This window comes from Alosa sapidissima, chromosome 17 (genome assembly GCF_018492685.1).
Source record: "Alosa sapidissima isolate fAloSap1 chromosome 17, fAloSap1.pri, whole genome shotgun sequence".
NCBI classification, from domain to species: Eukaryota; Metazoa; Chordata; class Actinopteri; order Clupeiformes; family Clupeidae; genus Alosa; species Alosa sapidissima.
In genome coordinates this window covers 3,439,295-3,451,774 of record NC_055973.1, presented here as the reverse complement: position 1 = coordinate 3,451,774, position 12,480 = coordinate 3,439,295, and the positions used below count along the sequence as shown (strand labels likewise).

The 12,480-nt window shown below is 45.7% G+C and overlaps 1 protein-coding gene across 1 annotated transcript in view; it reads left to right on the top strand.

The window, feature by feature from the left end:
- Positions 1-12,480, top strand: part of lama1 (laminin, alpha 1) — a 56,469-nt gene that overhangs the window by 14,902 nt on the left and 29,087 nt on the right. The window contains exons 4-17 of the mRNA XM_042067903.1: positions 1,177-1,419; positions 1,795-1,974; positions 2,516-2,605; positions 3,764-3,881; positions 4,342-4,520; positions 5,754-5,859; positions 6,324-6,481; positions 6,953-7,093; positions 7,201-7,356; positions 8,622-8,723; positions 9,527-9,741; positions 10,093-10,204; positions 10,424-10,534; positions 11,481-11,608. Coding sequence (XP_041923837.1) covers positions 1,177-1,419; positions 1,795-1,974; positions 2,516-2,605; positions 3,764-3,881; positions 4,342-4,520; positions 5,754-5,859; positions 6,324-6,481; positions 6,953-7,093; positions 7,201-7,356; positions 8,622-8,723; positions 9,527-9,741; positions 10,093-10,204; positions 10,424-10,534; positions 11,481-11,608 — 2,039 coding nt within the window. The remainder of the gene's footprint in view (positions 1-1,176; positions 1,420-1,794; positions 1,975-2,515; positions 2,606-3,763; positions 3,882-4,341; positions 4,521-5,753; positions 5,860-6,323; positions 6,482-6,952; positions 7,094-7,200; positions 7,357-8,621; positions 8,724-9,526; positions 9,742-10,092; positions 10,205-10,423; positions 10,535-11,480; positions 11,609-12,480) is intronic.

Genomic DNA, 12,480 nt, shown 5'->3' with positions numbered 1-12,480 from the left:
AAAGCAGACACGGGGCTGAGATTTGCTCTCCCGTCATGGTTGGGGGGACCAGGCGATGAAAGAGGGGTTTGTTTTGAGAGCCTGTCAGGACAAGATTGAATTTTTTCCCTTTTTTGAAAGTGGGGAGTTTGGGTGGTGGGGAGGGACACAGGAGCCTGCAGCAGGGTAGAGGGTCAGAGGGGCAGAGAGACAGAAAGCACTACCTCTATAATGTAAGCGAAAGAGATGGAGGTGTAGAGAAAGAAAGGATAGAGGGAGAGGGGGAAAGAGAGGGGGAATGGGACCATTTAGATGAAATAAACAGCTTCTCCATTGCATTGAAGGTGCAGTCAAGCATGCAGCGGGATGGGGTGTGTGTGGGGGGGTGGGGGGTCTGCCAAAAAAACAGTCACAGTGACAGCATGCCAATAAGACTTGTCCCTTGGGAAAGAGGGAAGGGGGGAGTGGGGTAAATGGCACCATTTAAAAGCCCTAACCACCAGCCATACATGGCATGCTATATGCTATAACCATTATCGGGTTCTAGTGCCCTGAATGTTGGTTATTAACCCTGTTGACTGCATATGGTCCCCCTGGGAGAATCTGTTATGTGAATGTGTGTAAGTGTGTGTGTGTGTGTGTGTGTGTGTGTGTGTGTGTGTGTGTGTGTGTGTGTGTTGCATCTGACCAGGACCAGTACCCCATTTGTTTGAGTGTGTTTTTAACAAGGTCCAACAGTTTGTGAATTTGTGTGATGCAATTTCAAGTGTTGCAGCTGGGTCTCTCCTGCAGGATGCAGCTGTGCTTGCACCTCCAGATGTGTAAGTTATAGCTGCACATTTGTGTGAATATACGGGTAAAATGAGATGGGCCTATTGGAAGTGTACACAGGAGAAAGGTTAGATTTGTATAGTTCAATTTAGTAAGGTTCACTTCCCCTTCCTCTCCAGGGCATGATATTGCACTTTCAATCAATGTGCATGTGGCACTGTGTTTAAAAAGGTTAGGAAATGCTGATATTTGGAAATGCTGCCTTTAAAAGGTTAGACTTCTCACTCAGTGATAACCACTCATTCCCTAGTGTCATTTCCTTTGCAGTCCCACTGTTTCTGTTCACCTGTGCTGCTACACAAACTAATCTTGAATGCTTTTTAAAAAATATTTATCAATTGATATATTTATCTGTTTGATTGACAGATCTTCCAGATTGCCTATGTGATCATCAAGGTGGCCAACTCGCCTCGTCCAGGCAACTGGATCCTGGAGCGCTCGCTGGACGGGAAGGAATTCATGCCCTGGCAGTACTACGCCATCAGTGACACCGAGTGCCTGACACAGTACAACATCACCCCCCGCATCGGACCCCCCACCTACAAGAAGGACAACGAGGTCATCTGCACGTCATTCTACTCCAGGATCGAACCCCTGGAGCATGGCGAGGTGGGCTCTCACTGACCAGTACCAAGCACTCGTACCACCACCAGGAAAAAGCAGAAACGAAAAGAAAAACAAAGACTATAAAGACTATATACTATACACACACATGCTTTACAACAATTGAATGAATTACTATGATGTTTTGTATACAGTTAATCATCTTTCAGGTTATGTGTCTGTAGTCTGAAAGTTCTGTTCTTATGAACATGCTCACACATATTTGAAGTTAGCGTTTCTGTGGTCATGACTCATGTGACCTTTGACCTATTCATTTCCTGTTCCTATGCTTCAACTTACCCTTTTCCCAGTCATTCTGATGGCATACTGATAGTCCTCTTTCTCTCTCTCTCTCTCCATGTCTCTTCCTCTCTCTTTCAGATCCACACATCTCTGATTAATGACAGACCCGGTGCATATGACCGCGCTCCGGCGCTCATGGCGTTCACCGCTGCCCGCTTCATCCGCCTGCGTCTGCAGCGCATCCGCACCCTCAACGCTGACCTCATGACCCTCAGCTACAATGACCCCAAGGAGGTCGACCCCATCGTCACCCGCCGTGTATGTGTGCACACACACATTCACATGACACAGAGATAGTCATATCCTGAATTTGATTTAATTCTGTTTGATTACGTATGTTTGTGTGTGTTGGTGTGATGTATGTTAATGTTGTATGTTAATGCAAATAAACACTGCTATTTCCATTTGGGATGAAGGAAGTAAACTATCTATCTATCTATCTATCTATCTATCTATCTATCTATCTATCTATCACCTACCCATCCACACCTTGCTTCAGAGAATCACTTCTCTCAGTGTCCACCTGGGCTGCAGAAGCTGGTGATATGCAAAGCATGTGTGTTTGCTAGAAAAGACTAGATAAACAGCACCAGCCATTTTTAATTATCACCTCAATGAAGATGAATGACAATGAAATGTGATTTAATTACACGTCTCTGTGTTATCAGAGCTTGAGTGTCAGTCATCTTATTTAAATGCCTGTAGGTGTGTCTTGATAGCAGTTGTTGCAGAGTTAATGTGAGTGTAGGTGTTTGTCAGGGGTGATTCTTATTGGTTCTCCTGTTGTCTCTTCCCGCAGTACTACTACACAATCAAAGACATCTCGGTGGGCGGCATGTGCATCTGCTACGGCCACGCCCAGAGCTGCCCCATGGACCTCATCACCAAGGTAACGGCACGCTCTCTTCAGTGCGGTCCCGACAGAGTGGAACCCCCGGGCTGTCAATCAAACTCGGTTGAGACACGGAGGGTGTGAAATTCCATCACCGCCTCTCAGCTGTTGAGTTGATTGTTTTGAATGTGACTCGAGCATTTCATACCTTTGTGATTGAGAGGCTTTGCTCCCTGAGGCCTCCCAGGGACTTTATTAATAGAGTTCTCAAGACTTAGTTCTCTATGATGATTTTTGAATAGTATAGTTTTGCATATTTAGTTTGCTCCATTTGATTTGCTAAATGGAACCCTGCAAAATATTGTAAATCATTTAATGCATTGGAACAATGGAACATATCCATGTTTTTTTATTATTATTATTTACCTGCATATGTAGAATACAAATAGGGTTTTTATGGCATGTGGGAAATCATTTTCTTATATAAATTATGATTCGATCATAGAAGCAAATCCAATCCAATGCTTGTCTCCATGGCCAGTGTTGCTTTCTGTGTCCCCCTGGGTGAGGGAGGTGTTGGCCTGACCAGGCGGGTGGGCAGCAGGCAGTGCGGGTTAACCCCGGTCTGCTCTGCCTCCCATGTGGGCCTCATTAGCAGGGATGGCCACGTTAACGACCGCCGGTGAAAGCCGGCTGTAATCCCCGGCCTCTTAAAACTGGCACTTTAGAAAACAAACTCATACGTCTCTCTCCCTTGATGCAAACACGACTTCACACACACACGCGCACACACACGCACACACACACACACACACACACACACACACACACACACACACACACACAGTTCACACCCTTGTCCTGACCTCATGAGACCTGAGCTAGTCAAGCAATGGATGTGGTGTATGTTATACCTAAGCACAAATAGAGAAATGGACATTTGCTCAGGTGTGTGTGTTTGAGTGTGTGTGTGTGTGTGTGTGTGTGTGTGTCTGTGTTGATCAAGCTTTGTCAAGTGAAGAGGAGGATATTACTCTGAAGTGTCCTATTCTGCCAACTCTCTTTTAGTCTTTCAGAGGCATCTTTTCCCATGTGTAAGTGTGTGTGTGTAAGTGTGTGTGTGTGTGTGTGTGTAGTGGACGTTTCATCTCTCCCGGTCTCTCACTCTGCCCTCTCTCTCTCTCTCTCTCTCTCTCTCTCTCTTTGTCCTCTCAGACATTTCACTGTGTGTGTGAGCACAATACGTGCGGCGAGAGCTGCAATGAGTGTTGCCCCGGCTACCACCAGCAACTGTGGCAAGCAGGAACCACCTCCTCCGGCAACACTTGTGAAAGTAAGACTATCCCAGTCCCCCTCTCAGAGCAGCCAGGGATGCCATGCCGCAAATGTCTTACAGTAACACCGCCACTGAAGCCATTCAAACATGACTGTTTACATTCAGTCATTTATATACATTAGTTCTAAAAAAAAACTGTGCGTTAACAAAAATATGGTTGTTTTTCTTTCAGTAATATGAGTTAGCATATAGTCAACAATAGCTTTATTTGCCTTGTAATTTTGTGGCCTGATAATGACTGTTACAGTATGTCTGGAATGTTAAATATGTTATAGCTTATGGCCCAGATCGGTTTATGTTTTACAATAAATAGAATTTTCTAGAAAAGCTCCTGGTTCATAAACTTCACGGCCACTGTAGCTCATTGTTAGCTTTGGCTAAAAGCATCTTTCAAATGAATAAATGTGAATGTTACTCTGCTGAAATCTCACAAATGAGTTCTTTCTTCACACCACAGAGTGCAACTGCCACAACAAAGCAGAGGATTGCTACTACAACGAGACTGTGGCTGCGCTCCGAAAGAGCCTGAACATCCACGGCCAGTTCCTGGGCGGTGGTGTGTGTATCAACTGCTCCCAGAACACAGCGGGGGTGAACTGTGAAACCTGCGCTGACGGATTCTTCAGACCTCACAAGGTACGGTGGCCTGGCGGGGTGGGGCCGGGGGGTGGGTTAGGCGCCCCATTCTCTTATTGTGTGGCCCCTAGAAACCTGATTCCTGACTTCCTCCACTGCCCGTATTGTGTCTGTGTGTGCCTCCATTTGTGAGAATTGCTGTCAGTATAAACGTCTTTTGTCCTGCGATTTGTTAAAAAAGTCAGTGGGTATGTGTGTGTGGGTGTGTGTGTGTGTGTGTGTGTGTGTGTGTGTGTGTGTGTGTGTGTGTGTGAAGAGGGATACTGGTGGATGAGGGAAGTGTGGTGTGTGTGTGTGTGTGGTCCTGATAGCTGACCAACAGTGGTTTGCATTACAATGGTGGTTAGCTTTAAGACACAGAGGCTGTGGGGCCAAACCCCAGCCTACTCTTCAGTAATAGCCCAGCGGGACAATTAGCTTAGCTGACCGCTTTTACAACACCTCTGGGAAGAGAGCAAACTTCCGCACCCCGCATCACATGTGCCTTTAACACTGGCCAGCCACCTGCTACAGATAAACAAAGTAAGGGGCCGTTTATACGAGGACGATTGCGAAGGAAGACGACAAAATATTTTATCATAAGTGCCTTTCGTTTACACGGTGACCCCGCCATCGGGGCTTGAAGACGCACAAATCTGAAGACTCCTTCCAGAGTGTAGAGTTTTGAAGACGACCCGGGTTGCGTCTCCGTCTAAACGGCTAAACCAAAGATCCTTGATTACCTCTCTGGCTAAACTGTCAAATTATAATGTATGCGCGTGATGTACCGGGGTTCTATCACACCACCACCCAGCGGTCTGGAAACATTTCCCCCTGAGAATGCTCGTCTAAACGCGAATAAAAAAATGAAGACGAGACGCCACTTCTGCGTCTTCTCTTTTCATCGTCACCGTATAAACGTAGCCTAAGACTCAGTAACCCCCCCGCCCCCACTCCCAAGATAAGAAAACATTTCCGTTTTATTGTCTTTATTTTGGCTTTAACACAAAAGCTTCAGACTTTTACTGTAACTCAAATTGTGAAGGTATCTGCTAGCCCAACATACATGATTCTGAAAGGAATCTTTACCCATCTGTGCGTGTGTGTGTGTGTGTGTGTGTGTGTGTGTGTGTGTGCGTGTGTGCGTGTGTGTGTGTGTGTGTGCGTGTGTGTTATTATTAGGGTAGGTATTATTAGGTCTTAACAATGTGTCCATCTGTCTGACCGCTGAACCCCCTCCACTCCCTCATGCAGGTGTCTCCGTATACTGATAATCCGTGTGTGGAGTGCCGCTGTGACATGAGGGGCTCCCACTCCCCAGCATGCATCAGGGACGACAAGCACGCCAGCCCAGAAAAAGGTCAGTTCACATGATGGTCAGAATTTGACTACCTATAATTCAATTTCTACATTTACAGTCAGATTACCAGTTTTTCTCTTTTTCAGAGCAAAGTTTTGTGTCAATATGTGTTACTGGTCAACTTCCTTTCCTCCTAAGTGTAAAATGACAGAATACAAAGTAAAAAGTAGAAAACACATATTCATTCACTCACTAACTATATTTAACAGTTAGTCAGTTGTATTTTCTTAGCTCAGCTCTGATGTTTGCCAATGTGGGTTTGGCTGTTTATTTATGCTGAATATAACTTCCATATGAATAACAGGAGCATAGTTCTAAATGAGATTTAAAAAAAGAACTGTCTATATCTGCATCACCATCTCACAGTTTTCATTAGCTGAGTAAACAACCAAAAAACACACATATAAAGTCCAAAATGAGATGAAAAGAGTCATGTTTGTGCTGTGCTTCTGATCGTGTGCCAGGTTTGTCCCCGGGTCAGTGTCTGTGTAAGGAGGGCTTTGCTGGCGAGCGCTGTGACCGCTGTGCTTTCGGCTACAGAAACTTCCCCCTGTGCACGCGCTGTGAGTGCAGCCTGGACGGCAGTCTCAACGTTGACCCCTGTGAGGACTGCATCTGCAAGGTCAGTCCAGACCTGGGCCTTTTTGATGAGTTCATCTGGATCTGAAAGAAATCAGTTATTTGTCAGGGGCAGCTGTGGCACAAATGGCTACATTGTGATACTAGGATCGAATCTGACATGTGGCCATCTCCCCATTCCACCATATCTCTCTCCCACTCACTTGCTGTCACTGTTCACTGTCCTATCTAAATAAAGGCAAAAACACCAACATATTCTGAAAGAAAGAAATAAGTTATTGTTCACCTGAAAGCCTGTAGCAGCAAGGCACAGAAAGACACCGTTCTAGTAGTTTTATTCCACGTTATTGATTGATCTCTGCCTTGCCTTGGCTTGGTAGTGTGATGCTGTGAAGTGATCTTTGCCATCACATCATGACTTGGCCTCAAACTCCTGCCCTTACCACACACCTGCACTAACACTCATAGCCACAGCATGAAGTCTCAAACAGTATTTCTGTTTCTCTGTCCTTAGGCCAATGTGATGGGAGCCCATTGTGACCTGTGCAAGCCAGGCTTCTTCAACCTGCAGGGGGGCAACCCAGAAGGCTGTACTGAGTGCTTCTGCTTCGGAGTGTCGGATGTGTGCGAGAGCTCGATGTGGTCCACAACTCAGGTGATGAACACACACACACACACACACACACACATAAACATATATGAAATATATTTACATAGATATAAATGCTTTTTATTGAGAGACTGTGTTGTGTGTCCCTGCAGGTGGAGCACAGGGATAGCTGGCTGCTTCCCACCAACCCAAGCACCTCCATCTACACGGCTCCACTGGTGGAGGACAACCTCATCATCCCCAGCAACGTCACATCCTACAGCTTTCTCTCCACCTGGGCCGCGCCAGAGAGATTCCTGGGAAACAAGGTATGGCTCAGAGGTCAAGAGGTCAAAAGAGCCACACTTCTGGCATTCTGATGGAGTTCCCATACATTTTGAGCTCATGTTGGTCAAAGGTCAAACTTTGGTCAAACGTAAAATCATATGCTTCTGGACCAAACAAAGAAAAAACAACTCACAAGGCTTCCCAGAGCAATTATGCCGAAAGTCCTGTCAGTTAGATACAGATATTGTTGAGTTCATTTAGAGTAAGTAAGAAGCAGCCTCCCAATGCTCACCCATGTCTACTGGTGTGGAGGTCTGACATTCAGATAACGTAAGGCAGACATTTACGATGAGAAGAGTCCCATGCAGCCCCACTGCGGCTGCCCCTACACTGACTGTGTCATTTGGCTTGTCACCCTCCAATTAGCACTAGTTTATTGAGCTAAAGACATTTGTGCTCTGTGGTCAGTTGCACAGCTGAATAGCAACTAACCTACACTTATGACCCGGGCGCTTTACTGGAATCAGCTCACACAGCTGGTCAGATAGCTGGCTGGTCAGTCACAGTTGTTGGGATCATTCGCGATCAATCTTTTGTCCATCCTGCCTTATTTCTGTCCAACCACATTCTGTCTTAAGTGCTTGTCCTGTGCCGTCCCTTTTCAGACCTTGGCCACTCCCTTCTTCCCCGTCATCCACCCGTTCCTTTCTTTTCCTTCCCCTTCCTTCCCTCTCTCTCTCTCTCTCTCTCTCTCTCTCTCTCTCTCTCTCTCTCCGACCTTATTAATTGAAAAGGCCTTGTAATTACACTCCGTCAGAACTGGCCTCACCACTACATTAAAAAATAATTAGGTTACACACCTAATATTTGTACCTCCCTACCCCCCCCCCCCCCCAGCCTCCCCCCTCCCCTTAGGTGATGGATGAAGTCAAATGATGTGATTACTTCTGGTATCTTTGGTGCATGTAAAAGGGTGGGCGTGCCAGTGAAAGCAATTATCCCTGGAAAAGCCCTTTATAGGGTCTCAATCCATCAGGAGAAGATTAATGTTGCACAGAGCAGGGTGTCCAGCACCTCCTTTAATCATTGTGTGTTAGCACCAAACTACAGTTAAAGCAATTAAAGAGGCTTAAGTAAGTCATGGTGTCTTTGACATTAACATGTTTCAGTCGTAATTTGTATGGTTAACATTAATGTTTGTGGATAGTATGGATTGAATTTTATTTAATTTGACATGTTGAGTAAAAAAGTAAATTGATATGTGTGCTGTTGCTAAGTGCTGTGTTTCCCTGTCTTGACCTCATAGCTGACATCCTATGGTGGCTTCCTGAAGTACAGTGTGGCATATGACATCGCTGTGGAGAATGTGGACAAGACTCTTCCCTCTCACTTTGACTTGATTATTGAGGTAGGATCACACAGAGCATGTGAATTTGCCCTCATAAAAAAGATCAAAGAAGGTCCAAAAGAAATCCAGTTGAACCTTAAGAAATGAACAGACTAACATTACAAATCATGGACTTTTGAATGAAATATGAACAATCAAAATATTTGTGTCATTAAATAATGTCTCTGTGTTTTGTTTCTGTGTCTCTGTGGGGGAATGGGCAGGCAGTTAGGAGTTAGCATGTTAGCAAACAAATCAGTGCAAACTGTGTGTATAAGACCTTTGCTTTTGTTTTTTAATGCAGTTACTTTGTGAGTTTCAGACCAACCATAACCTCTGCTTTAATGTTGTAATCTGATGTCCCCATTCCTCTATGTCCCCTGTGTCCTTGTCTCTAATGTCCTAATCTGACACCCCCTGTCCTCTGTGTCCTTGTCTCTAATGTCCTAATCTGACATCCCCTGTCCTCTGTGTCCTTGTCTCTAATGTCCTAATCTGACATCCCCTGTCCTCTGTGTCCTTGTCTCTAATGTCCTAATCTGACATCCCCTGTCCTCTGTGTCCTTGTCTCTAATGTCCTAATCTGACATCCCCTGTCCTCTGTGTCCTTGTCCCCTGTCCTCTGTGTCCTTGTCTCTAATGTCCTAATCTGACATCCCCTGTCCTCTGTGTCCTTGTCTCTAATGTCCTAATCTGACACCCCCTGTCCTCTGTGTCCTTGTCTCTAATGTCCTAATCTGACACCCCCTGTCATCTGTGTCCTTGTCTCTAATGTCCTAATCTGACACCCCCTGTCCTCTGTGTCCTTGTTTCTGTGTGTCCAGGGTAACGGGCGGTCCCTCCGTCAGTCTCCGTCCCGTCGGCTGCTCCTGACTCCTCTGAGGGAGCAGCAGGTGTCCGTGGAGTTGGTGCCGCACAGCTTCGTGGACCTGCACACGGGTCGACGTGTCCACAGGGACGAGCTCATGACGGTCATGTCTGACGTGGCCAGTCTGAGGGTCCGTGTGTACCTCAACGTCAGTGCAGAGGGCAATCTAAGGTCAGCACCGTAGACAGGGATCTATCTCTCTATCTATAGCAACAGCCATGTTGAAGGCATCTTGTTTCCAAATAGTACACAATAAAAAAGTCTCCATAATGTTCAGGAAAGCAGTTTATGTTGTCAGTGTCAATGCAATAGATAGAGGAATTGTGACTTGAAGTAAAACTCCACAGCTCATATTAGAGATCTTCAAAATAAAAAATAACACATTTCCTTTTCTTTAGAATTACTTTTTTAATGATAGATCAGTATGATACATTTGCACTTGATGATAGGTAATGTAAATGATAAAAGCTAATAGGTAGTTCATGTTGTGTAACTGATACATGTGTTGGTGTGGTTTTGCAGGTTGAGTCAGGTGTCTCTGGACATGGCCAGGCGTAACTCCTCCGGCTCCCTGCAGGCGGTCAGTGTGGAGCAGTGCGAGTGCCCATGGGGCTACGCAGGCACTTCCTGTGAGGTAAGCACCCACATCATGTGATCAGGGTGCATATGCACCAGTGGGGTTGGCATGGAAGGCTCAACTGGTAACATGTTGGTGTAAGGCTAATTCAAAGATGTCAAAAGATAACTTACTTCATTTGACTCTTTCGACTTTATATTTACTGGTGCACCTATTTTACACCTGGTCTATTACAAAGGACTGCTTTATTTACGTAATCTCTTCTGTTTTGATCAGTATTGTATCTCTGGGTTCTACCGTGTGGATGGTATCCTGTTTGGAGGAAACTGCCTCCAGTGTGAGTGTAACGACCATGCCACAGAGTGTGACATCAACGGCGTGTGTGTGGTGAGTTTGTAGTCTTATCTCATGTGCTTATTCGATTTGCCATTCTTTATTCCAGTTTATTAGGCCAAGGTCTTCGAATCCCAGCTCTACAGCATCTGTGCCAACCATGTTGACTAATTTGTGTCACATTGAAGTGTCTTGGAGAAGCACCTTTGATGCTTTTCCTGAGCATCTGTGTTGAACAAATACCAGCCTCCTCCAGATGTTTACCTTGACCCTGTCATCTGCAGTAACCCCCCCCCCCCCCCCATAGGACTCTGAGCCTGTCTAGTTGCGCCAGAGCACCTTGGGCTGAGGACAGCCGCATGATATTTGACTCTGTGCTTGAGCTGGCCTCAATGTGACATGTGTATTAGGTAGTAGATGAATATGTGGCACTCTACTCTCAGAGGCTTTAGCACAGGGTACGGCTGTGTTATTGCCTCAAAAACATTTTATCAGTCAGCACACATTTAGCAGATACAGTATATGCGCTTTTAAAAGGGTAGCACATTCTCTCCACCCACTCCCCAGCCTCCACACCGCCCCCTTGACATTTTTCAGTGGGGAATCGTGTCTCGCTTGGTAATGTCCTGCCACACAGCTTAATAGAAGTGCTACTTTAATGCAATCCAGAGTGCATGGCATTGCCTTGGGGTGTCTATGGTACTCAGGCAGAGCATATGACCGGAGCACAGTGCATGTGTAGTTATCGTTTGTGTGGAGTTCCGAGGACTGTAGAATACAGCAGAGAGGTTGCTAGGTTACTGTGGCACCCAGCATGCAGTTTTAGATTGTGTGGGTAAAAAAAAAAGAGTTGTACTTTTGTGTTTGTGCATGTGTGTGTCTATGTGTTTGTGTGTATATGTTCGTGCTCTTTTCTGGTAAGTGTGTGTGTGTGTGTGTGTGTGTGTGTGTGTGTGTGTCGTGTGTTTTATCTGACTCATTCGTGGTAAATCTTCCCCAGGGTTGCAAACACAACACCACCGGGCCCCACTGTGACCAATGCCTGCCCGGTTTCTATGGCGACCCCTTCGATGGCACCGCCGAGGACTGCCAAAGATGCGCCTGCCCGCTGACCGTGGCGTCGAACAAGTGAGTTTCCGCCGGCCGCCTCGGAACTGGCCATTCATTCCAGACCCTTCTCCAAGGTTTCAGACTCCGTCTGTTCCAGCCTGCTGAATAGAGCTGATGTCTGGAGCCTCAATGAAGATGTCTAGAGCTCAGCACAGCGGCGCCACGTAGGACAGCGCCATAGCTCAGGGCAGAGGCCCCCACATAGGGCAGAATCTCTCAAGGGCAGAATTAAAACCGCTAGACAGAGGCACTCTGATATTAACGTGTGTGTTTGTGTGTGTGTGTGTGTGTGTGTGTGTGTGTGTGTGTGTGTGTGTGTGTGTGTGTGTGACATAGAGGCATGTGTAAATGTATTCACTAACAAATACACAGAGTATTTAAGACAGAACAACTACCGCCACTTTCGTTCGAAAATTCTAAAACAACAATGTTTTTTAATACTTCAAAATAACATTTCATAAATGAACCTTACATTTTTCAGTAGCCATAGGTGTATAGATTTAAACAAAATCTGGTTTGGTTCTTACCGGGGCTTTTACTGCCTGAAATATCTGATTTGTTTACCGCGCTCAGAGTTTAGTGCTGGGCTGGTGGGTGCCCTATTTCCGCCCTTTCACAGGGCACATCAACAGTTAGACCGAGAATTCGCAAAATCAAAATTCCACTGGAGCTCCAAGCGGATTTGTACAACACTGTTTACAGGTCTTCGAGTCACGGTAAAATGTCATTTTTGGTACATAGCTAATGTAGATACATTTATGGTGTGGGTGCTTGCGTTTCTTTACGAATCTGCCGTCTTGGTTTGTATAGAAATGAATATTAAGTGACACGCATAAGAGGGCGGAAATAGGGAAAGGGCGATAATAGGTGACGTTCCGATAGATAGTTTT